General features: G+C 44.1%; 1 protein-coding gene across 3 annotated transcripts in view; it reads right to left on the minus strand.

Moving 5' to 3' along the window:
- LOC111972073 (SRSF protein kinase 2-like) overlaps positions 1-27,502 on the minus strand; it is a 91,168-nt gene that overhangs the window by 12,335 nt on the left and 51,331 nt on the right. For all 3 annotated transcript variants that reach the window (XM_023998913.3, XM_023998912.2, XM_023998914.2), the window contains 9 exons: positions 12,222-12,373; positions 10,752-10,860; positions 10,229-10,316; positions 9,922-10,009; positions 9,701-9,807; positions 7,515-7,680; positions 6,067-6,092; positions 5,604-5,919; positions 3,642-4,538 (listed from right to left, as the gene is read on the minus strand). In XM_023998913.3, the coding sequence (XP_023854681.1) occupies positions 3,642-4,538; positions 5,604-5,919; positions 6,067-6,092; positions 7,515-7,680; positions 9,701-9,807; positions 9,922-10,009; positions 10,229-10,316; positions 10,752-10,860; positions 12,222-12,373 (1,949 nt within the window). The remainder of the gene's footprint in view (positions 1-3,641; positions 4,539-5,603; positions 5,920-6,066; positions 6,093-7,514; positions 7,681-9,700; positions 9,808-9,921; positions 10,010-10,228; positions 10,317-10,751; positions 10,861-12,221; positions 12,374-27,502) is intronic.

Genomic DNA, 27,502 nt, shown 5'->3' on the forward strand with positions numbered 1-27,502 from the left:
ATTATAGGAAATGAAGACATACAAGACACTGAATAATTCCCCTCGATCTGGGGCTCCCCGACGCAAGGATCTCACCGTTGGGGGTCCAAAATTATCAACAAGATACGGTGTAGAAAAAATCCCAGAACCACACGGGGGGACTAAGTGTTTGAATGACCATGCAGAGAGAGCTGGGGACCTTGAGAAGTAAACAAAGCTACCATCAAGAAACACACTACGCCGGCCAGGGACTCAATCCTTGACAAGTGCCAGACGTGTTTCCCCCTGCATAACGCCAGTACATGTCAGGACCCGTACTTGAAGTTTGCTAACGAGAGCTATTGGATGATCAGAGAGAAGATTGGGAGGAATGTTCATATGGTCAGAGTTGAAACCAAAATAGAACTTTTTGGTAAAAAAACTCAACCGGTCCTCGGTATTGGAAGTGGACAAAGAATGCTGAGGTTGCCATCCAAAGAAACACCATACCTACTGTGAAGCAATGGGGGAACATCATGCCTTTGGGGGCTGTTTTTTCTGCAACAGGGACCAGCGACGACTGATCGTGTAAAGGAAAAATGAATGTGGGCCATGTATCTGAGATTTTGAGTGAAAACCTCCTTCCATCGAGCTAAGGGCATTGAAAGATGAAAACTGTGCTTGGGTCTTCGAGCATGGACCAATGATCCAAAACACACCGCACCCGGGCAACGGAGGTATGGCTTCGTAAAGAAGCATTTTTCAAGGTCCTGGAGTGGCCTAGCCAGGTCTCTAGATCTGCAACCCCAAGAAAATCTTTGGAGGGAGTTGAAAGTTCCGTGGTTGCCCCAGCAACAGCCCCAAACATCGACTGCTCTAGAGGACATCTGCAGTGGAATAGGTTTTGTAGTGCCCTCTTCACGACTGTCTTGGTGTGCTTGGACCATGTTAGTTTGTTGGTGATGTGGACACCAAGGAATTTGAAGCTCTCAACCTGCTCCACTGCAGCCCCGTCAATGAGAATGGGGGCATGYTCGGTCCTCTTTTTTCTGTAGTCCACAATCATTACGTTGAGAGAGAGGTTGTTGTCCTGGCACCACATGGCCAGGTCTCTGACCTCCTCCCTATAGGCTGTCTCGTCGTTGTCGGTGATCAGGCCTACCGCTGTTGTGTCATCGGCAAACTTAATGATGGTGTTAGAGTCGTGCCTGGCCGTGAAGTTATGAGTGAACAGGGAGTACAGGAGGGGACTGATCACGTACCCCTGAGGGGTCCTGTGTTGAGGATCAGCGTGGCGGATGTGTTGTTACTTACCCTCACCACCTGGAGGCTGCCCGTCAGGAAGTCCAGGATCCAGTTGCAGAGGGAGGTGTTTAGTGCCAGGATCCCTAGCTTATTGATGAGCTTTGAGGGCACTATGGTGTTGAACGCTGAGTTGTAGTCAATGAATAGCACTCTCACATAGGTGTTCCTTTTGTCCAGGTGGGAAAGGGCAGTGTGGAGTGCAATAGAGATTGCATCATCTGTGGATCTGTTTGGGGCGGTATGCAAATTGGAGTGGGTTTCTGGGATAATGGTTTGATGTGAGCCATGACCAGCCTTTGAAAGCACTTCATGGCTACAGACGTGAGTGCTGTGGGTCGGTAGTCATTTAGGCAGATTACCTTAGTGTTCTTGGGCACAGGCACTATGGTGGTCTGCTTAAAACATGTTGGTATTACAGACTCGAACAGGGAGAGGTTGAAAATGTCAGTGAAGACACTTGCCAGTTGGTCAGCTCATGCTCGCAGTACACGTCCTGGTAATCTGTCTGGCCCTGCAGACTTGTGAATGTTGACCTGTTTAAAGGTCTCACAGCGGCTGCGGAGAGCGTGATCACACAGTCTTTCGGGAACAGCTGATGCTCTCATGCATGTTTTAGTGTTATTTGCCTCGAAGTGAGCATATTAGTAGTTTAKCTCGTCTGGTAGTCTTGTGTCACTGGGCAGCTCTCGGCTGTGCTTCCCTTWRTAGTCTGCATGGTTTGCAAGCCCTGCCACATCCGACGAGCGTCAAAACCGGTGTAGTACGATTCGATCTTGGWCCTGTATTGATGCTTTGCCTGTTTGATGGTTCGTCAGAGGGCATAGTGGGATTTCTTATAAGCTTCCGGGTTGCTCCTTAAAAGTGGCAGCTCTAGCCTTTAGCTCAGTGCGAATGTTAACTGTAATCCATGGCTTCTGGTTGGGCTATGTACCTACGGTCAATGTGGGGACGACGTCATCGATGCACGTATTGATAAAGCCAATGACTGAAGTGGTGTACTCATTTACATTACATTTACATTTAAGTCATTTAGCTGACGCTCTTATCCAGAGCGACTTACAAATTGGAAAGTTCATACATATTCATCCTGGTCCCCCCGTGGGGAATGAACCCACAACCCTGGCGTTGCAAGCGCCATGCTCTACCAACTGAGCCACACGGGACCACATGCAATGCCATCGGAGGAATCCCGGAACATATTCCAGTCTGTGCTAGCAAAACAGTCCTGTAGCTTAGCATCTGCTTCATCTGACCACATTTTTATTGATCTAGTCACTGGTGCTTCCTGCTTTAATTTTTGCTTGTAAGCAGGAATCAGGAGGATAGAATTATGGTCAGATTTGCCAAATGGAGGGCGAGGGAGAGCTTTATATGCGTCTCTGTGTGTGGAGTAAAGGTGGTCCAGAGTTGTTTTTCCTCTCGTTGCACATTTAACATGCTGATAGAAATTTGGTAAAACGGTTTTAAGTTTCCCTGCATTAAAGTCCCTGCCACTAGGAGCGCCACCTCTGAGTGAGTGTTTTCTTGTTTGCTTATGGCGGAATACAGCTCATTCAATGCTGTCATAGTGCCAGCCTCTGACTGTGGTGGTATGTAGACAGCTACAAAAAATACAGATGAAAACTCTCTAGGTAGATAGTGTGGTCTACAGCTTATCATGAGATACTATACCATAGGCGAGCAATAGCTCGAGACTTCCTTAGGTATCGTGCACCAGCTGTTGTTTACAAAATACATAGTCTGCCGCCCCTCGTCTTACCAGACACYGCTGTTCTATCCTGCCGGTACAGCGTATAACCAGCCAGCTGTATGTTGATAGTGTCGTCGTTCAGCCACGACTCCGTGAAGCATAAGATATTACAGTTTTGAATGTCCTGTTGGTAGTTTAATTTATTGCGTAGGTCATCGATTTTATTATCCAAAGATTGCATGTTTGCTAGCAGAATGGAAGGAAGTGGGGGTTTATTCGATCACCTACGGATTCTCAGAAGGCAGCCTACCCTCCGGCCCCTTTTTCTCCGCATCCTCTTCACGCAAATCACGGGGATCTGGGCCTGTTCCCAAGAAAGCAGTAAATCGTTCGCTTAGGACTCGTCAGACTCTGATGTCCAGAAGTTATTTTCGGTCATAAGAGATGGTAGCGGCAACATTATGTACAAAATAAAATATAAAAATGACAAATGTACAAGTTACAAACAACGCAAATAAACTAACAAAAAAACACAATCGGTTGGGGACACACTTCCCTACCTCCTCCCCCACACAAGAAGGCCTTCTTCTCCAGGGCCATTTTAGCTGTATATGCACATCTGTGTCCATGCATGTGGGTAAAAGAGTGAAAGAGAGAGCAAAATAGAGAGAAAGGAGAAATATCTCACCTTTAGGCGTGTCCCCAGTGCTTGAGGACGACACAGTACGACTGCGGTCTGCAGTGGGGCTGTGAGGGGAAGTCCCGGACCCCGGTTGACCAGCTTCGCACACTGTGACGGGGCTACCCGGGTCAGGGTCCAGAGGCAGGTCGGGGAAGCGTGGCACCGTGCCCCTGTGGCGCTGCGCCCCGTTGGTCAGGCCTGGCGTGACCACCTCGCCATTGAAGAGCTCGTAGGAGGAGCTGAGGGAGCTTTGATCCCTATCCGTGCAGCTGATCTCTGACTCTACCAGGGGGCAGCGCAGAGGGATGGGTGAGGGGGTAGAGGCTGGGGGGTTGGCTCTGGGACATCTCTCCCTGTCCCTCTCCTCACCCTCTAGGAGGACATGGCCATTGGTTTTGGGGGTGTTGTTGTTGTGTCCCATGGTGGTGGAGATGGTGTTAGTGAGGTCGTCAGCACCCGTTTCTGTTTCATCAGCATCGTCGTCTTCATCATCATCGTCATCATCATCGTCGTCGTCATCGTCATCATCGTACTCATCCTCTTCCTCTTTGTCCTTTTCCTGCTCCTTGGTCTCCTCACCCTTTACCGCCTCCTCTGTTCTTGGTTCCGCTTTCTCATCTTTTTCGGCAGGAGCTGTAACCAAGTCCTCTTCATCCTCATCCTCTTCTTCCCCATCTTCYTCCTCCACCTCCTCATTGTCATTCTCTTCCTTAACCTCCTCTTTGTCCCCCTCTCCCTCTGGATTTGCGGTAGCTCCGTTGCTATCCCCAGGTGTAGTGGTGGTGGGTGTGGGGTTCTGTGTCTCTGTCTCTGGGGTAGGGCTGGGGGTGGGCTCCCCCTCTGGCTCTGCTGCTGCCTCTGGGGTGGGGGGCACCTCTGACTGCTCCTGAGGTGTGGCTGCACCTGAAAGACAGGGATAGAGAAAGAGTGGAGGAGTGAAAAAGAGAGAAGGGAGAGAGTGAGAGAGGCAGAGAGAGGGGGTGGGAGGAAAGTGAGAGCTTGGGTTAGACTGTAGTTGTTTATGAATCTGCCTTGCATTTCTCCCACGCAGTACACTCTAAAACAATTCAGGGTTGTTTGGATGACCCAACTACTGGGTTACAGGCATTAGGTCACTTAGTTATTTAAAAAAAACATTGTTGTTGATGCTGGGTTTATTCTGGATTATTGAGTTATGACCCAGCGGGTCAGATCAGATGCTTTCCGGTAGTTATTTTTGGTCACCTGCAAGAGWAAATGTAATTCCGGTTAATCTGTTCTGTTGTATTGTTATCACATGTTAAGGTTGAACATTGACATTTTYGTAGATTCAATGACGCTTGTATGAGTTCCACAACTTTGCTGCAATATGTAAATAATATGTTATACATTTTTTCTCAAAATATGTAATGTGCACAAATATTCAAGGAAAATGTTATTTTGTAGTATACAAACTTAACATGATGAACAGGAATTCAATTTACTCTCACGGGTGGCCAAAAAGTATTATTTAAAAGCCACGGCCCTAATAGGCCAAACCTCTTGAAAATAACCTATGAATTACATTAAAAAAGACTCAGGTGCTGGGTTAACCCAACATGAAAGTCAACAAAACCCAATTGATGATTAAATTAACCCATGTTTGGGTAATTCAACAACCCAACTGGCTGGGTAAAAATAACCCAGCATKTGTTCTGTCCAATATTTACCCAGCACAGGGTTACCAAATAACCTAAATGTTGTTGTTTTTAACCCAGCACTTTTTAGAGTGTCGGCCTAGTGTGGGTGGAGAGGTTGGAGGCTGGCCCATCCTCCTCCAGTTCTCCATTCAATTCTATTCACTCTCAGCTTGGTACAGAACTCTATCCACACAGCTCTGACACACACACACACAATGGAATGAGTGAATAATCAACACATTGAGTGAATGAGTATAAAACCATCACCACCACCACCACACTGATTTACGATCAAACCATGTCAACTCACAGGTGTGATTGGTTAGCCTGGTTGGCCTCTCCCTCTCTGTCTCTCCTTCTTCCTCCTCGTCKCCATCCTCTTCATCGTCATCATCGTCGTCGTCATCACTCTCGCCCAGTGCGACGGCGGGCCCCAATGCCGCGTTGCGGGGTGTGTGTTTTGGGGAGTGTGTATCCCCCTCACCATCGGGGCCCTCTGTGGCCCTCTGTTTCTCAGCCTCTCTCTCCAGGGCCTCGATCTCCCGCATGCGTATCTCCAACAGCTCGGTCTGACGCTTCTGTTTTTTCTTCAGCTTCTTCTTCTTGTTCTTAGAGATCTTCCCCACCTAGAGAAGAGGAGAGAGGAGGAGAGAGGACGAGGAAAAGTCTATTAGTCACTGACTTACAACGACCCATGGGCTGAGTGACTAGAATTAGATAGAAAACATTGTATATTCTGCTCTGAGATTTATACAGAACATTGTGGTACTCACCGGTTTGGCTTGTGGTGCTGTGCTGACTGTTGGGATGAAACAGAGTCAGAGTCAGGAGAAAGTTCACCTTCAAACATATCATCCCCACAAAGTCCTGTAATAATAATAATATATACCCCTGAATAAGATAACACCCCATTCAATTATTTATACCCTCTTACAGACTTCATACAGAATCTTTGGATGAACTGTGAGTTGAATGGAGGATTTAATCAAAGTAATTTCAGACAGCTTTATTCCCTTTTCCTAGATTCATAGAAATCAACCCTTTTCTCTATGTGTTACGCAATGCCCACATAAATAGAAGTCATCATCATTCCAGCCTGACTCATAGGTGTGTGAGCAGTATGAGGATGTCTGGAACAATACTTATTTCTGAGGAAAAGTCAGTCATGGAATTACCGTTAATTACAAAGGGTTCCTGTTGGTTGAGCTGAATGTGATTGACAGACAGCTCATGGAGGGGTTCATGAGGAGTTCATGAGGGGGTCAAGACCCCTAGCCTTGACTACATCCGTGTGATGTCGAGACTACTTGACCCCTGACTGCCAGGGCACACACGTGACAGGACAAACAAGTAGTAAAGTTTCAGGGAGAAGTTGAAGGAACATAGGCCAAGACAATAGGGAAGTGTGCGCTGGCCAGATAAGAATGCGTAAAAACTCTGCTTCCACCCTTTCCTTCTCTCTCCACTTGCTAAAGGCACGTTTCCATGATCACTCTCACAAACAGCTAGCTTTTATTGGAGCCACAAGCTCTCAAGCAATCTCTGTGCCTATCAAATCAAACTAGGAGAGAGCTCTCACCAAATTGATTGGTTGGCTCAGGCTGGCAAGCTGAAGCAACAAACTAAGAGACCGCCCAACTGATTGATTCATCTGATTGATTCACAGATTCCTTAAATGGTGTGACCGCTGTACTGATACACAGCAGGAAACTCCAGTTATCAGAACCACCGATTGATGAATCTACTGCTAGTAGGATAGTGGTTAAAAACAGTGGAACAGAGACTTCCCTACACTAGCATTAGACCTTGTCTTTAAGTAAGCAATTGGTCATAAGAATCAAACGGTTCATGATGAATATTACTCTCATGCCTCCTCTACAAAGAGCGCACTGTACCGATTCAACTAAGACTGAACCTCAAGTCAAGCAGCGAAAGATCTCTCTACACAGGTTTAGGGTAAAACAGTCCTAAGTACTACTTTAAAATATATCTGACAGGCTTTATTCACTATTCACTGTTGGACTCCCAAAACACTTCAGTTTGAAATGAGGACAAGGCTACAATAACTAACTATTTAGATAACGCTTAGAGGGATAGTTCATCTTCAAATTTTGTCAGATGGCTTAGGAAAAACTGTGATTTTGGGTGATATTGATTATTTTAACCCTGCTATTTTCTTCTACAGACAGTGAGTTAGTGGGTGAGGTGGTCTGTACCCTACCTGCAGATCCAGAGGGCGGGGGCGCCCCAGCCTTCTGCCACTCTGTGGCTTCCACGGCCATGCGGCGGACAAACGCATCGTCCACACACATCAGGATGTTCTCCGGCTTGATGTCTGTGTGGATGATCTTACACTTGCTGTGGAGGTAGTCCAAGCCCTGCAGAACCTACATGAACACAGGAACACAAGCGTGCACAAATGCGGACACACACACAAACACAGACACACGTGCAAGCAAACACAAACACACACACACACACAAACACACACACAAATCCCAGATGAAACACCACTGATGCTCTCACAACGCTAAATGAACCATTCCTTTGATCTTAGTCATCCTCCATCGGGAACAAGGCTGCTGTTGTTGCTTTGTTTGGTGTGTGTGTGTTTGCCAGTGTTTGATTTTAGGGGCTTTTGTATTGAAGTTGAGAGCAGTTTCTATTCATCTTCAGTGGGCTTTTCAAGTGGCAGGCAGCAGAGATGAACAGATAACTTTAATTCACATGCTGCTCTGCTCTGGTCTTCAGGGGGAAGGGGAAAGGCCTGTGAAGGCCTTGTGAAGTCAACAACATGTATTGTACTGAACTGGACTGGCCTGCAGTAGCGCCTCTGGCTGGCAATATCACTTCTCCTCCCCKCATTGTTGGTGCTAATAAAGAGTGTTTATGGAAGTGAAAGTGATGTGTGTATGTGAATGTGTCTGAGTCAAGTAAATGAGGATGTGTGAGTGTGTGCTTGCGTGCGTGAGTTTGTGCCCGTTCGTGCATGAATGCGTGAGTGTGTGTTAGTGCTTTTTAAGGTCTGTTCGGTTTCGGTTAGATTATTTACAAAATAGTCACGGTTTTGGATGAATATGATTTWAAAAAAACATTAAAGKCACTATGCATTATGTGGGCTGMATACTGTGACAACACAGAATAAAACAATGAATACAAGTCCTATGATGGTAGTGACTGTCCAATACTGCTTATCACTTATTAACCATCATTTATTCACATTACTTTAATAAAATATGTATGTTGTGTATATCCCTCTAGTGGTGTGGGGGCTGTGCTTTGGCAAAGTGGGTGGGGTTGTATCCTGCCTGTTGGCCCGTCCGGGAGTATCGTCGGACGGGGCCACAGTGTCTCCTGACCCTCCTGTCTCAGCCTCCAGTATTTATGCTGCTGTAGTTTATGTGTCAGGGGGCTAGGGTCAGTCTGTTATATCTGGAGTATTTCTCCTGTCTTATCCGGTGTCCTGTGTGAATTTAAGTATGCTCTCTCTAATTCTCTCTTTCTCTCTCTCGGAGGACCTGAGCCCTAGGACCATGCCTCAGGACTACCTGGCATGATGACTCCTTGCTGTCCCAGTCCACCTGGCCGTGCTGCTGCTCCAGTTTCAACTTCTGCCTCGGCTATGGAACCCTGACCTGTTCACCGGACGTGCTACCTGTCCCAGACCTGCTGTTTTCAACTCTCTAGAGACAGCAGGAGCGGTAGAGATACTCTCAATGATTGGCTATGAAAAGCCAACTGACCATTTACTCCTGAGGTGCTGACCTGTTGCACCCTCGACAACTACTGTGATTATTATTATTTAAGCATGCTGGTCATTTATGAACATTTGAACATCTTGGCCATGTTCTGTTATAATCTCCACCCGGCACAGCCAGAAGAGGACTGGCCACCCCTCATAGCATGGTTCCTCTCTAGGTTTCTTCCTAGGTTTTGGCCTTTCTAGGGAGTTTTTCCTAGCCACCGTACTTCTWCACCTGCATTGCTTGCTGTTTGGGGCTTTAGGCTGGGTTTCTGTACAGCACTTTGAGATATCAGCTGATCTAAGAAGGGCTATATAAATACATTTGATTTGAAATTTGATTTATATTATATTTGATGAATTTATTATTTCATTCCAATTCATCATCTCATCTCTAGAGATGTTGCCTATGCTGTCTGACAAAATCCCTATTTTAGTAGTTCTTCAAAGTAAATAAGGCATACTTTTATGACTGCTGAATACCAACTATCAATCACTTAGATAATTTACTTTCAGGTAGAGATACCTCGCGAAGCAACTGCTCTCTATCCCTCTCGCGTGTTCTACTGTCCCTTCTCTCCCTTCCATGTCTGCCCTACACAGACCAGACAAGTAGGTGCGCAATGGATTATGGTCACCGCTCAGCACTAGCGTGTGTGTCATACCTGTTTGATAATACTCTTAACACATGGAAGAGGAAGGCCCTGGTAGTTGGACTTGATGATCCACTTTAGAAGGTGGTGTCCCAGAACCTCAAACACCATACACACATCTGGGACAGCTGGTCAAGGAGGACCACAGCTTCATCACTGAGATACATACGCAGATATAAAGAGCATATAAGTATACACACACATACACACGCACCCTCTGTAGACAAGGATACGTATTCCGTTGATTCCAGAGATCTTGAAGTCATCTATCAGCTGAACCACCATTTCTTTGTTTTGGTCAGAGGGGTCACTCTCTCTCACCTGGAGATGAACGACAAACAATAGAGAGATCAGGATGGAGGGTGTGAGAGAGGTGTGAAAGGCATGGGGAAACGAAGCACACACACTCACTCACTCACTCACTCACTCAGTCACTCAGTCACTCAGTCACTCAGTCACTCAGTCACTCAGTCACTCAGTCACTCACTCACTCACTCACTCACTCACTCACTCACTCACTCACTCACAATCATTACTCACACATCTGAGCAGTTTGATCTCATCCAGGGCTGTCTCTGTGTAATGCTGAGCACTCTTCACCACCTTCATCGCCACAAAGTTCTTTACCCTGAAACAAGAAACACAGAGAGATCCATATCACAACATGATGGACTACAGCAGAGCTAGCCATGCAACACTGGAGTTGAACCAATCACTCACAGATTAGGGAAAAACACACTGCTGGGGAAGATGGTTACAGGTAATGGTTTCATATCCAAGGACAATGTCCATGTGAGTGAGGAACAGTGTATGATTGTGTAATTGATTTAGTTGGGGCTAATTGAGTATATGGGCGATGTGACCGAGTGAACGGTGATATTCTGACACTGATACTGTTATGCATCAGTGTGGTTAACACTTGGCACATGTGTCATTACACTACAGCTGCTACTGTCTACTGTGTAGGAGTGGTTTTGTTGCAGCCGTTGTCGTGGTGATGAGTTGGTAATCGTGGTGACCCGTCTTACTCCCGTTGACAGGTGTGTGTGTGTGAGAGACTCACTGGATGTCCCAGCACAGCCATACGGTGGAGAAGTGACCCCAGCCCAGCTTGCGGATCACATGATACCTCCCATTGAACAAGTCCCCTATCTTCACCGGATGGTATCCACCTGAGAGAGAGAGAGAGAGAGAGAGAGAGAGAGCAGAGACGAGAGAAGAGAAGAGACGAGAGAGAGAGAGAGAGAGAGAGAGAGACGAGAGAGAGAGAGAGAGAGAGAGTGAGAACAGAGAGAGGGGAGAGAGAGAATAGAGGGAGATACTGTCTAGAAGAAACCTAGATAATCAAGATACTGATACTTCGAGCCAGGCTACTGAATCTATGCTATCAGTAGGAGGGAGGGCGTGAGAGAGGATTAAGAAAGAGAGTGAGTGAGTGAGTGAGTGAGTGAGTGAGTGAGTGAGTGAGTGAGTGAGTGAGTGAGTGAGAGAGAGAGAGTGAGAGAAGGTCCTCAGTAGGTCCTCACATCTATCAGGATATCAGGCTCCTCAGTGGAAAGACCACTCCCTCTTGGCACAGACAACAACCTTGAGCCTTGGTGCTGGTGCCAAGCATATAGAGCTTCTGGCTAGAGTCACACTGCTGCAAATTACATTAGGAGCCAGCAGGGATGATATAAGAGACAGAGTAAGAGGTAGAGAGAGAGAAAGGAGAAGAAGATATGGGTTTAAGTGTATTGGAGTGTGTGTAAGGCGTCCGTCCGCATGCTTCCCAGCCGAAACAGTATTATGATGACATTTTGTGAGGTTTTTGTTCGTTTTGGACTTCGTGTTGAGGCACACAACATTTCTTCTAGAGGCAGGCCATAGTTTGGATCCCTTTTTGTTTGGTCAACAGTAGGGATTCTTCAATAAAGTCTTTGTTGTCATTCAACGAGAGAACTCGTTTTCATGCACATTTTTTCTTTGAGAAATACTGCACGAAACATTTTGTTAGATGTAAAATTGTGTGACTAAGATATCCTCGGCAAAAACATCAAAATTAACAACACATTTATTTAGTTATTTTAGATAAATTCTGACTATTTTGAGGTGAGCATATACTGGCTACAGCATCTCAAAATKGACAAATAATACTATTGCCGCTTTTTTCTAGTTTTTCAAGCAAAGGTCTTTTGAGGGAGTATGCGAGCACACTCGGCTAGGCGCCAGCCGAACTGAAGCGTGCTGACGCCTTCAGTGAGTGTGTCTAGGGAGGGGGGTGTATACGGCATGTGTGTGAGAAAGACGGGAGAAAGAAAGAGTGTAGAGATAGAGAGGTAAAGAGAGAAAGGGGGAGGAGATAAGAGTTAAGAAGACAGAACTGGATACTTGTGTATGCATGTATAAGCTATGGAAGTTCTACACGTGTGTGTATGCATGTATAAGCTATGGAAGTTCTACACGTGTGTGTATGCATGTATAAGCTATGGAAGTTCTACACGTGTGTGTGCGTGCATGCGGGGGTTTGTGAGTGTGTATTATCTCCCCCCACCTTTGCAGTAGTCTGCGGGGTCCTCCTGCTCCTCATCGTCAGAGCCTAGGATCTCCTCCTCTGGCTCTGGGGGGACGGCCGGCTCAGGGGGGGCTGGAGGGGGAGGCGGGGGAGTGGGGGCAGACACCGGGGCTTTTTGCTGGGTCTCAGGCCTGACAGAGAAAGAGAGAGAGAGATAGATACAGTTAGAACCTGAATTGGTTAGGGTAGGAACGACCCTTTCCGCTTACAACATACTAACACACAATTACACTAGAATCATCACTGCAGCCAATATGTTTAGCTGGATGCCATTTCTCTTTAAGACCTGATTCCATCTTGGAGCCCATCCCCAATCCTTTTCCCTAGCCTTTGGTGTTCTCAGATCTGAAAGGATTGGAAATGGAACGAGGCCCATGAGGAAGAGAAAATATACATGTCTGCTGTATTTTTAAGGGCTTAGTATCTTATCAATAAGACAGTGTGTGACTTCTCTTCCCCCTGTGAAAAGTCTGTTCCAGCCTGAGTGGGTGTGCCACTTTAATTCAGTGTTGTCTGTATGTTCAATGTTTAGCTATGCGGTGTGATGTTGAGGAGGAGTGAGCTAGTTCCATAGCATCAATGAGGAACCCCCCAGAAACAAGAGCGTATATTGATTTAGATTACATAACATTAACATAACATTAAATAACACTCAAACTGGACAGTTGTATCTCCATCTCTTCATTCAAAGACTCAATCATGTATTGYTGTCTCTATCTTCTTGCCCGTTGTACTTTTTTCTGAGCCAAATAATGTTTGTCCCATGTTTTGTGCTGCTGCCATGTTGTTGTCATGTTGTGTTGCTGCCATGCAATGTCTTAGGTCTCTCTTTATTTAGTATTGTGGTGTCTCTCTCTGGTGATGTGTGTTTTGTCCWATTTTTTTTTTTAAATARGTTTTTATCCCAGCCCCCGTCCCCGCAGGAGGCCTTTTGCCTTTTGGTAGGACGTCATTGTAAATAAGAATGTATTCTTAACTGACTTGACTAGTTAAATAAAAGGTTAAATAATTTTTAAAATAAAAAGTATTGTTCAACATTAACCAGACGAGTCAGAATCTTAAGACGTTGTTCTGGTGTATCTCTGAACACGACTCTCTCAGTAGCATCCTCAGTAATATCTCTATCAGTTATAAAGGCTAAATAGATAGTGTGAACCGTGTTAGTGCCTGGCTAATAGATTCTGCTCAAAATATCAGAAATATGATCAAACACTTGAGTAAAAACAGACAGACAGACAGACAGACAGACAGACAGACAGACAGACACAGACAGACACAGACAGACAGACAGACAGACATAGAGCTTATGGGCTGTGATAAATCATGGTCGCAGGCACAGACACATGACGGAGGCTCCCAGTTGGTAAGTGTGCCGTTATAGAAACGGATGAGAACGGAGAATCCAGTCCATGAAGAGTTAACGTGGCAGCTAGCTAGGACAACACAAGGCTCCTCTAACGTCTAATACAGCTAGCTAGGACAACACAAGGCTCCTCTAACGTCTAATACAGCTAGATAAGGACAACACAACGCTCCTCTAAACGTCTAATAAAGCGCTAGACAAAACACAAAAGAATAAAGCTAATAGAAAAAAGCTCCTCTAACGTCTAAATACAGCTTAGCTAGGACAACACAACGCTACCTGCTAACGTCTAATACAGCTAGATAGGGAACAATCACAGGCTCCTCTAACGTCTAATACAGGCTAGATAAAGCAAAGGTTCCTCTAAACGTCTAATACAGCTAGATAGGAAAACAAAAGGCTCCTCAACGCTAATAAGCTGATAGGACAATGACTCCCTAACGTCTAACATACAGCTAGATAGGAAAAACAAAGGCTCCTCTAACGTCTAATACAGCTAGATAGGAAAACACAAGGCTCCTCTAACCTTAATACAGCTAGCTAGGACAACACAAGGCTCCTCTAAACGTTAATACAGCTAGAATAGGAAAAAGTTCCTCTAAACGTCTAATACAGCTAGATAGAACAAAGGTTCTCTAACGTCTAATACGCTAGATAGGAAACACAAGGCTCTTCTAACGTCTAATAACAGCTAGATAGGAAAAACAAAGGCTCCTCTACCGTCTAATACAGCTAGCTAGGACAACAAAAAAGGCTCTCTAACGTCTAATACAGCTTAGATAGGACAAGGTTCCTCTAACGTCTAATACAGCTAGATAGGAAAACACAAGGCTCCTCTAATGTCTAATACAGCTAGATAGGAAAACACAAGGCTCCTCTAACGTCTAATACAGCTAGATAGGACAAGGTTCCTCTAACTCTATAAGCTAGATAGGACAGGTTCCTCTAACGTCTAATACAGCTAGATAGGACAAGGTTCCTCTAACGTCTAATACAGCTAGATAGGACAACAAGGCTCCTCTTAAGTCTAATACAGCTAAATTAGGACAAGGTTCTCCTAACGTCTAACACAGCTAGATAGGAAACAAGGCTCCTCTAACGTCTAATGCAGCTAGATAGGAAAACACAAGGCTCTCCAACGTCTAATACAGCTAGATAGGAAAACACAAGGCTCCTCTACGTCTAATAAGGTAGCTAGGACAACACAAGGCTCCTCTAACGTCTAATACAGCTAGATAGGACACACAAGGCCTCTAAACGTCTAATACAGCTAGATAGGAAAACACAAGGCTCCTCTAACGTCTAATACAGCTAGATAGGACAAGGTTCCTCTAACGTCTAACACAGCTAGATAGGACAAGGTTCCTCTAACGTCTAACACAGCTAGATAGGACAACAAGGCTCCTCTAACGTCTAATGCAGCTAGATACAGCTTTCTTCATATTTTCAAACAGTCCATTTAAATTTTCCAACGGGGCTATACATTTGTGAGTTTCTCTCTCGCCCGAGTAGCCTCGTTTCACTGCCAAAAATAAAATTAAACCATCTAGTGTTCAGTGAAATAACAACACAATGTCACATACAGGTAGCCTAGTCAAATAATTAACATCCAATCATATTCACCGTTACTCTCTCGCGGGAATTCCACTAACGGTCTGTGTGTAGCCAAACGTAGCTGGTGCTCATGTTGGTATCTGTACTGATGGCGCAAAAGCCATGACAGGGAGACATAGTGGCGTGGTAACGTGCATGCAAGCAGTTGTTCCCGACGCCACTTGGGTACACTGCAGCATCTACCGAGCGGTTCTTGCTGCCAAGGGAATGCCTGACAGCTTGAAAGACGTTTTGAACACCACAGTGAAAATAGTTAACTTTGTTAAAGTAAGGCCCCTGAACTCTCGTGTATTTTTTGCACTATGCAATGATATGGRCAGCGACCATGTAACGCTTTTACAACATACAGAAGTGCGCTGGTTATCAAGGGGCAAAGTATTGACATGTTTTTTTTTTTATAATTGAGAGATGAGCTTAAAGTTTTCTTTACTGACCATAATTTTCACTTGTCTAACTGCTTGCATGACGAGTTTCTCACACGACTGGCCTATCTAGGTGATGTTTTTTCTCTCCTGAATGATCTGAATCTAGGATTACAGGGGCTCTCCGTAACTATATTCAATGTGCGGGACAAAATTGAGGCTATGATTAAGAAGTTGGAGCTCTTAATAAGGACAACACACAGGTCTTTCCATCATTGTATGATTTTTTTGTGTGCAAATGAACTCAAGCTTACGGACAATGTCAAACGTGATACAGCGAAGCACCTGAGTGAGTTGGGTGCGCAATTATGCAGGTACTTCCCTGAAATGGATGACACAAACAACTGGATTCAGTATTCCCTTTCTTGCTCTGCCTCCAGTCCACTTACCGATATCTGAACAACAGAGCCTCATCGAAATTGTAACAAGCGGTTCTGTGAAAATGAAATTTAATCAGAAGCCACTGCCAGATTTCTGGATTGGGCTGCGCTCAGAGTATCCTGCCTTGGCAAATCGCGCTGTTAAGACACTGATGCCCTTTGCAACCACGGTACCTACACTACTGTTCAAAAGTTTGGGGTCACTTAGAAATGTCCTTGTTTTTTACAGAAAAGCACATTTTTGTCCATTAAAATAATATCAAATTGATCAGAAATACAGTGTAGACATTGTTAAWGTTGTAAATKACTATTGTAGCTGGAAACGGCAAATATTTTATGGAATAAATACATAGGTGTACAGAGGCCCATTATCAGCAACCATCACTCCTGTGTTCCAATGGCATATTGTGTTAGCTAACCCAAGTTTATCATTTTAAAAGGCTAATTGATCATTATAAAACCCTTTTGCAATTATGTTAGCACAGTTGAAAACTGTGATTGTTGATTAACAAAGCAATAAAACTGGCCTTCTTTAGACTAGTTGAGTATCTGGAGCATCAGCATTTGTGGGTTCGATTACAGGCTCAAAATGTCCAGAAACAAAGACCTTTCTTCTGAAACTCTTCATTCTAGTTCTGAGAAATGTTGGCTATTCCATGCGAGAAATTGCCAAGAAACTGAAGATCTCATACAATGCTGTGTACTACTCCCTTCACAGAACAGCTCAAACCAGAATAGAAAGAGGAGTGGGAGGCCCCGGTACACAACTGAGCAAGTGGACAAGTACATTAGAGTGTCTCATTTGATAAACAGACGCCTCACAAGTCCTCAACTGGCAGCTTCATTAAATCGTACCCGCAAAACACCAGTCTCAACATCAACAGTGAAGAGGCGACTCCGGGATGCTGGCCTTCTAGACAGAGTTCCTCTGTCCAGTGTCTGTGTTCTTTTGCCCATCTTAATGTTTTCTTTTTATTGGCCAGTCTGAGATATGGCTTTTTCTTTGCAACTCTGCCTAGAAGGTCAGCATCCCGGAGTTGTCTCTCAACTGTTGACTTTGAGACTGGTGTTTTGCGGGTACTTTTTAATTTCTAAGTGACCCCAAACTTTCGAACGGTAGTGTATGTGAGAGTGGATTCTCAGCCCTCACTAGTATGAAAACTAAATACAGGTACAGACTGTGTGTGGAAAATGATTTAAGACTGAGACTCTCTCCAATACAACCCAACATTGCAGAGTTATGTGTATCCTTTCAAGCACACCCTTCTCATTAACCTGTGGTGAGTTATTCACCATTTTCGATTAACAAATACGGTTTTATATGAAAGATGGTTAAATAAAGAGCCAAATTATTGATTGTTATTATATTATTATTTGTGCCCTGGTCCTATAAGAACTCTTTGTCACTTCCCACGAGCCGGGTTGTGACAAAAACTCACACTCATTCTTATGTTTAATAAATGTATCGTATAGTGTGTGTGTGGCAGGCTTACAATGATGGCAAAAAACAACATTTGAGAGTTTGCTGACCCTGGTGCTAGAGGGGGTACGCAGCTGGAGGTTGAATGTTTGAAGTGGTACAGGACTATAAAGAGTTTGGGAACCACTGATCTAGAGCAACAAATGGCTCGAAGACATATTATGTCGATTAAGGCAGGCCCCCTGCACACCTCTGATTAAAAGGGGTTGGGTTAAATGCGGAAGACACATTTCAGTTGAATGCATTCAGTTGTACAACTGACTAGGTACACAACTAAGCAAGAGGACAAGTACATTAGTGTCTCATTAGATAAACAGACGCCTCACAAGTCCTCAACTGGCAGCTTCATTAAATCGTACCTGCAAAACACCAGTCTCAACGTCAACAGTGAAGAGGCGACTCCAGGATGCTGGCCTTCTAGACAGAGTTCCTCTGTCCAGTGTCTGTGTTCTTTTGCCCATCTTAATCTTTTCTTTTTATTGGACAGTCTGAGATATGACTTTTTCTTTGCAACTCTGCCTAGAAGGTCAGCATCCCGGAGTTGCCTCTCAACTTTTCCTTTCCTCCAGTGTCTAATACAGCATAGCTTTCCGCAAAGGACAACATAGACACTTAGCATTGAGATTCCTGCACATATAGCTTACTTACTTCTCGTGTTCTTCTTAGTTCTTATTTTTATTTGTCGTGTGTTTTCGTTCTACATTAAACATGTTAGTACTACATTAAACATGTTAGTACTACATTGATATTGATTACTGCATCGTTGGGTCTGGAGCTAGGAAATAAGGCATTTCACTGTACTGTGCATATGACATTAACCCCCCCCCCCCACACACACAATACACTTAGGCTATGTACTTATACACACTCATACACATGCACACACACTCCATGCTTGGATCTGTGCTCTTGCAGCAGGATGGTCCTTAACCAAAACAGTCACGTACTGTATCATAGATCCCTTCCACGGGCTCAGTGCTTTTAAACTTGAGCCTGCCACACACACACCTAGCCACAATTACTCTGAGCCCACCCTACAGCAGAGGCAGTAGCCACCCTACAGCAGAGGCAGTAGCCACCCTACAGCAGTTAGCAGTAGCCACACACTACAGCAGTAGCAGTAGCCCCCTATAGCAGTACACGATCAGTAGCAGTAGCCAAACCTACAGCAGTGGCAGTAGCCACCCTATAGCAGTAGCACATAAGTAGCAGTAGCCACCCTACAGCAGAGGCAGTGCCACCCTACAGCAGAGGCAGTAGCCACCCTACAGCAGAGGCAGTAGCCACCCTACAGCAAGGCAGTGCCACCCTACAGCAGAGGCAGTAGCACCCTCAGCAGAGGAGTAGCCACCCTACAGCAGAAGCCAGCCCACTTCAGTGTGTCTGTGTACATGTATGTGTGTATTGGGGCATGCAAATGTGTGTGGATGTGTGTGTGGTGTGTCACATGAGGTTGGTGGCACCTTAACTGGGGAGGACGGGCTCATGGTAACGACTGGAGCGAAATAAGTGAATGGTATCAAATGCATCAAACACATGGTTTCCATGTGTTTGATGCCATTCCATTTGCTCCATTACAGCCATTATTGTGAGCTGTCCTCCCCTCAGCAGCCTCCACTGGTGGGTGTAACGTGCATGTGTGTGTTAATTCATACTGTAAGGAACAACGTACATCCTAAGAAACACACACGGACGTGTTTGTGTTGTCTATCGCACACCCCGACCACTCATACACATAACATCAACACACACCAGCACCACTGTGACCACTCATACGCATAACATCAACATACACCCAGACCACTGTGACCATTCATACCATACACCCGCGCACCACTGTGACCACTCATAACATAACAGCAACACACACACCAGCACCACTGTGACCACTCATACACATAACAGCAAACACACACACCCAGCACCACTGTGACCACTCATACACATAACAGCAACCACACCACCCAGCACCACTGTGACCACTCATACACATAACAGCAACACACACCCAGCACCACTGTGACCACTCATACACATAACAGCACACAACACCAGCACCACTGGACCACTCATACACTAACAGCAACACACACACCCAGCACCACTGTGACCACTCATACACATAACAGCAACCACACACACCCAGCACCACTGTGACCACTCATACACATAACAGCAACAACACACACCCAGCACCACTGTGACCACTCATACACATAACAGCAACACACACCCAGCACCACTGTGACCACTCATACACATAACAGCAACACTGTTGCTAATTATTTTTTTTACTTGGTCTGTAACACCATGGGCCAAATAGGTGACTGTAAATTGCATTGTATGCTGTTATATGATGCACAAAACCACTTTACAAAATAAAAGTAATTATTACTACTGTACAGAGAATTAGACAATGTGTAGGCTATCCCTCTGCCTATTGGCTTATTTGCATATGTCTCATAATAAAACACTGCCCCTTTAATTAAGACAAACTTTTTACCTGACTGGCTTTGCAAATAAATGCAGCCTACAAGTGTTGTGCTCTTGTAGGACGCAGTAACTCCCAATTGCTGACCTATACATATCTATAACTGGGCTAATAATGCGCTAACTAGCAAAGAATATCAACAAATGCGCACATGTGCGGTGTGAACTGAACTGATCTGAAAAGCGCATTCACTCGAGGATGATTGAAAGGCAGGAGATACCCCTGCCAAAATTACAGACTCAATATTTCAAAGTTACATTTGTTTTGGTTTGTTACATTGWAAAGGGGTTGATATAATGTTGATTCATCACAGAAAAAAMCGAATCTATATAGTGCAAACTAACGCGGCGAACTCAGAAGTTCAATCTCTTGCGTCTTTGCGCGGCCCGGCATTTCTTCTGTGAGCAGCAGTGCTGGAGGAGGTGGGCGCCGAGCACACGCGCAGTTTAGAGGGAACATTGGGGATAAACATATCTTATTTTTCCACAGGACAAATGCATTAACACTTTGTATTGTGGCTAAACTGGGCAGTTGGTTTCTAGATGGTTAAGTGTCTCATTGCTATAAGTAGTGTAATTACGTAAGGGATAATCAATGAGGGGGCATTGCGTTCTATGGAAAATAATGAATGACGTATAAGGTGTGTTCCATGACGTGCTAGCTGAGTGGAACTGACCTTCCACAGAGTTGCATTATTTTCCAGAGAAGGCATAGAGCCCAGCGTTGATTATCCCTTTTATACCATGGCTAATATTTAACACATTTGCTACTAGATATGTTCATTTGCTGGTTGAAATGTGTTCAACATCCACTGAAGTAGCTAGCAAGTTTACTAGATAGCTACAGTAGTTACCAATGATAGCTAAACTAGCACGTCTGTTTGTTTGGTTAATCCCATAGGGTGGCGCACAATTGGCTCAGCGCCGTCCGGGTTTGGCAGGGGTAGGCCGTCATTGTAAATAAGAATTTGTTCTTAGCTGACTTGCCTAGTTAAAATATATATATTGTTTTAATGCCATGGTATAAAGCACATTATGAACTGGATGGTTCGAGCCGTGAATGCTAATTAGCTGACAGCCGTGGTATATCAGACCGTATACCATGKGTATGACAAAACGTTTTACTGCTCTAATTATGTTGATAACCTGTTTATAATAGCAATAATCTGGGGTTTGTGGTATATGGCCAATATACCACGGCTAAGGGCTTCACATGTGTGTGTGACCATGTGTGTGTAAACAACGCCTCATGTGGTATGCCCTGTAAGTGTGTTTGTGTGTGTGTGTGTGTGTGTGTTGAGCAGGTGCTGAGCGACATGGGGGTTGGAGAGGGATTAGAAATGGAAAAACAAACAGGGAAACTCCAGCATTCTTTCTCTCTCCAAACTCCAGGGACAAAGACATGGAATAAAGAGGAAAGGCAAATACACACACACACACACACAGATAGAGAGAGCGAGAGGAATGTACCGGTAGTTGATTAAGTAAATCACTTCTTCTGATAGCAGAGCACAAAGGCCTCTTATTGGGGAAAATAGTTCATAATTGTTTATCATTCTCCTGCTAAATGGTAGAGGAAGACAAACTCTTCTCCCTAACGTCAGGACAGAAGAGTCTCTGCCCATCTTCCGAAAAAGACGATCTTAAATCAGATGTCTCAGCCCCCCCCCCCCCCCCAAAATACAATAAAAAGTGTTTTTCTTACTATTTTCCTACTTGCTGACTTTGCTGTTAACTTCTTTATTGAGGAAGAATGAGCTGACTATGCCTGTGATATGTGGTTGTCTTACCTAGCTGTATGTATACTAACTGTAAGTTGCTCTGGATAAGATTGGAAAAGTTGAGAAACTGTCTTTGTCTGTCAGCTCAAAATCCCTAATTCTAGGGGCCTCCCAAGTGGCGCAGCGGTCTAAGGCACTGCATCACAGTGCTTGAAGCATCACTACAGATCCGGATTCGATCCCAGGCTGTGTTGCAGCCGGTCATGACCGGGAGACCCATGAGGCGGCGCACAATTGGCCCAGCGTCGTCCGAGTTAGGGGAGGATTTGGCCGGCCGGGATGTCTTTGTCCCATCGCGCTCTAGTGACTCCTGTTGCGGGCCGGGCACATGCACGCTGACACAGTCGCCAGTTGTACGGTGTTTCCCCCGACACATTGGTGCGGCTGGCTGCTGGGTTAAGCGAGCAGTGTGTCAAGAAGCAGTGTGGCTTGGCAGGGTCGTGTTTTGGAGGACTCATGTCTCTCGACCTTCGCCTCTCCATACGGGATTTTCAGCGACGGGACAAGACTAACTACCAATTGGATAACATGAAATTGGGGAAAATGTAAATAAATAAAAAATGTCCCTAATTCTGTGCGAACCCATTGCAGTTGTATGGACATAATCATGGGTCCACACATTGTGTGCAATTAGTGATGGAGGGGATATATTGCAATATTATTTTTGCGCTAGTTTGCTGTACCTGCACCAAAACTCCAGTATCTACACTTGTTCTCCATCTTCTTTTTAAATAGGGAGTACATTTGTTTTCAGCACYTTTATTTCCATGACTGATCAAAACTCATGTCTCWCTTGTCCCTCTGCAGCAGACATATGGTGAGCAATATGTTTGGAACATTGAATCATAATAAAATCACAGTAACGAATCGCAATACATATAGAATCCTGAGAATCACAATACATATAGAATCCTGAGAATCACAATACATATAGAATCCTGAGAATCACAATACATATTGTAACGGCTGTCGTCTTCCTCGTCTGAGGAGGATAAGTTAGAAGGATCGGAGGACCAATGCGCAGCGTGGTAATTGTTCAYCTTACTTTAATAAAGGTGAACACTCAAAATACAAAAKAACAAAARTGACAACCGAAACAGTTCTATCTGGTGCAGACACACAAAGACTGAAAACAACCACCCACAAAACCCAACACAAAACAGGCTACCTAAATATGGTTCCYAATCAGGGACAACGATTGACAGCTGCCTCTGATTGAGAACCATATCAGGCCAAACACAGAAATAGCAAAACATAGAAATACAAACATAGACTGCCCACCCCTACTCACGCCCTGACCATACTAAATAAAGACAAAACAAAGGAAATAAAGGTCAGAACGTGACACATATAGAATCCTGAGAATCACAATACATATAGAATCCTGAGAATCACAATACATATAGAATCCTGAGAATCGCAATACATATAGAATCCTGAGAATCACAATACATATAGAATCCTGAGAATCACAATACATATAGAATCCTGAGAATCGCAATACATATAGAATCCTGAGAATCACAATACATATAGAATCCTGAGAATCACAATACATATAGAATCCTGAGAATYRCAATACATATAGAATCCTGAGAATCACAATACATATAGAATCCTGAGAATCACAATACATATAGAATCMTGAGAATCRCAATACATATAGAATYCTGAGAATCRCAATACATATAGAATCCTGAGAATCACAATACATATAGAATCCTGAGAATCACAATACATATCGTATCAGCATTTAAGTATTGTGATAATATCATATTGTGAGATCCCTGGCAATTCCCAGCCCTATGTACAATGAACATGAAGTTTAGTAATATGATGTGGTATGAGATCTCAAGGCTTGTCAACAGCCTAAATATCTGTAGCAAGGAAAAGGCGGCTGTGTGCCTCCTCCTTTCAGATAGAACAACCTCAGTGTACCCTTGTTCATTCAGTAACATCTGTCCTTAAGAATCATTGTCACATATTGTTGGCCCGTCACCAAGGAAACATATTGATTACCTAGCACCTACTCTATATCACTAAGGTAATGTACTGAATACTGAGCATTCTCGTTGCCAAGGTAACACATTTAATGTGGGTGGGACACCACTGTCACCTAGGGAACCAATTGATTAGGCCTACCATTATACACCCTTGCTGGTAAATCAGCATGTCTGACTCTGAACATCTTGTTAGGGCAAGGAAAAGGCAACCTAGGGGTTAACCCATTTCACCTTGGCAACATAGACCTAGCGCTAACTAAACACATTGATGTCACCTAGTAGGTAATACAATAGAAATAGGGAATATGGATTATATTTCTATCGGTAACACAAATCACATAATTCAGTAAATTATAGGATCTACATTATATAGGTAACACTGATACCTGAACACAACTGTAAGTACACTATGGAATGCCGCTGTCATCTCCGTTACAACTGTCCACTCAGTGAAAACCAGCCTCCCTCTGTCAGAACCAAAACATTATCCCATCCCCCTGGTAATAGGCTACCACTCTCTATTTTACTGATTCATCATCATCCCTCTCTATCTCTCCCTCCCTCCCTCTCTGTCCATATCTCTCCATCTGTATCAGTCTCTCCCAACAGTAGGCCAGCTGACTCATTCGCTCCTCTCCTCCGGTATGTCTGCTCTGCACATGCCAAGGAAGTGAGATCTCACTGCTATTTCAGTCTGCGGCCTGCCTGCCTGACGTCACACAGCACTGCCCCCACACTGTCCACACCTGCCATGATGAATCTGTACATTACCACTTACAGTTGAAGTCGGAAGTTTACATACACCTTAGCCAAATACATTTAAATTCCGTTTTTCACAATTCCTGACATTYAATCCTTGTAARAATTCCCTGTTTTAGGTCAGTTAGGATCACCACTTTATTTTAAGAATGTGAAATGTCAGAAAAATAGTTGAGAGAATGATTTATTTCAGCTTTTATTTCTTTCATCACATTCCCAGTGGGTCAGAGGTTTACATACACTCAATTAGTATTTGGTAGCATTGCCTTTAAATTATTTAACTTGGGTCAAACGTATTGGGTAGCCTTCCACAAGCTTCCCACAATAAGTTGGGTGAATTTTGGCCCATTCCTCCTGACAGAGCTGGTGTAACTGAGTCAGGTTTGTAGGCCTCCTTGCTTGCACACGCTTTTTCAGTTCTGCCCACAAATTTTCTATAGGATTGAGGTCAGGGCTTTGTGATGACCACTCCAAAACCTTGACTTTGTTGTCCTTAAGCCATTTTGCCACAACTTTGGAAGTATGCTTGAGGTCATTGTCCATTTTGAAGACCCATTTGCGACCAAGCTTTAACTTCCTGACTGATGGCTTGAGATGTTGCTTCAATGTATCCACATAATTTTCCTGCCTCATGATGCCATCTATTTTGTGAAGTGCACCAGTCCCTCCTGCAGCAAAGCACCCCCACAACATGATGCTGCCACCCCCATGCTTCACGGTTGGATGGTGTTCTTCGGCTTGCAAGTTTCCGCCTTTTTCCTCCAAACATAAAAATGGTCATTATGGCCAAACAGTTCTATTTTTGTTTCATCAGACCAGGGGACATTTCTCCAAAAAGTACGATCTTTGTCTCCATGTGCAGTTGTAAACCGTAGTCTGGATTTTTTATGGCAGTTTTGGAGCAGTGGCTTCTTCCTTGCTGACCGGCCTTTCAAGTTATGTCGATATAGGACTCGTTTTACTGTGGATATAGATACTTTTGTACCTGTTTCCTCCAGTATCTTCAACAAGGTCCTTGCTGTTGTTCTGGGATTGATTTGCACTTTTCGCACCAAGATACGTTCTTCTCTAGGAGAGAGAACGCTTCTCCTTCCTGAGCGGTATGACGGCTGCGTTGTCCATGGTGTTTATACTTGCGTACTATTGTTTGTACAGATGAAGGTGGTAACCTTCAGGCGCTTGGAAATTGCTCCCAAGGATGAACCAGACTTGTGGAGGTCTACAATTTTTTTTCTGAGGTCTTGGCTGATTTCTTTAGATTTTCCCATGATATCAARCAAAGAGGCACTGAGTTTGAAGGTAAGCCTTGAAATACATCCACAGGTACACCTCCAATGGACTCAGATGATGTCAATTAGCCTATCAGAAGCTTCTAAAGCCATGACATAATTTTCGGGTATTTTCCAAGCTGTTTAAAAGACACAGTCAACTTAGTGTATGTAAMCTTCTGACTCACTGGAATTGTGATACAGTGAATTATAAGTGAAATAATCTGTCTGTAAACAATTGTTGGAAAATGACTTGTGTCATGCACAAAGTAGATTGCCAAAACTATAGATTGTTAATAAGAAATTTGTGGAGTGGTTGAAAAACGAGTTTTAATGACTCCAACCTAAGTGTATGTAAACTTCCGACTTCAATTGTACCTCCCGCACAATTATGGATCTGAGGCTACAGGTATCTATCTGTACAATACATTACCATAAATCTACCATTACGGTTCTGTAGTGCAATATATTACTGTCCACACACCTACCCCACCATTTTGGCTCTCTCTGTGTACAATACATTAAAATAACTTCAGCCCTGCCATTAGCATATACTGTCCATCATCACCATGCATCAACTTTGGTGCAGACCATTATACTACCCTTCCACTAACCAACTAAACACACCAACCTCGCTATTACAATAACCTCTGTTTAATTCAATACCACAGGGGAAAAAACACAATGGCTTGTTGACTTCAGAGATCATGGAGATGAGAGAGTGGGTTGTTTTGCAGACAAATCAATGTATAGTATTCATAGGTTGCACCTCCGTCACATCATGCCATTGTTATGAATGTTCTCAAGCCTCCCTCTCCCGGCGGCCCAATAATGGTGCCCTAAAGCAGTGATAAGCCAAGTCATCCTGAACGCAGGCTAACGACTGTTAAGTATAAATTACACTATAGTGCCTGGAAATATGATGACATTGCTAAAGTAGTCAAATATTTCGTAGGAAACAACTTTGCCAGCATTATCATGTCGTCAAATTTACTTTAGACAGATAGCACTGTTGTCATTAGCGAGTAAAGTTAGTCAAAAAATAGCTAGCAATGCTAATGTTAGCTAGCAAAAATCCAGTGTCCTCCCCTCAATCTTAGATAAGAAGCAGTATAACGTTAGCTAGTTAAGTCAATCTGGCGACATCAAAGTGATGACAARAGGTTTTCCTACTAATAACTAGTCTCCTATTGAATGGCATTGCCAAGCCACTGTAATGCCTTTTTGATGAAATCTTCATCAGCGCTCATTGACAATACATTGAGTAGAATGCTGAGTCGGGCATCAGTGCAAAACGAACATTCAAAACAATATTGTGAGGAAACATGCAACCCATGAATAGGCCCAGTTCATGCTGTACTGCCACTCTATAGTACACAACACACACACCAGCTCTATGCTGCAGGGTCAGTGCACACCAGTCAATAGGTGCTGATTAGACTGTTACTCTATTTTCCAATACGCAGCCAATAGATACTGTACTACATGTTGCACTACACTGACCTACACACTACTACACACAAAAGCCAATACAAACATAATCACTTAATGCACACTCCCATTATACTGTATCTAGCTCCCACACTCCATTATACTGTATCTAGCTCCCACACTCCCTTATACTGTATCTAGCTCCCACACTCCATTATACTGTATCTAGCTCCCACACTCCCTTATACTGTATCTAGCTCCCACACTCC

This window comes from Salvelinus sp. IW2-2015, linkage group LG13 (assembly GCF_002910315.2).
Source record: "Salvelinus sp. IW2-2015 linkage group LG13, ASM291031v2, whole genome shotgun sequence".
NCBI lineage: Eukaryota > Metazoa > Chordata > Actinopteri > Salmoniformes > Salmonidae > Salvelinus > Salvelinus sp. IW2-2015.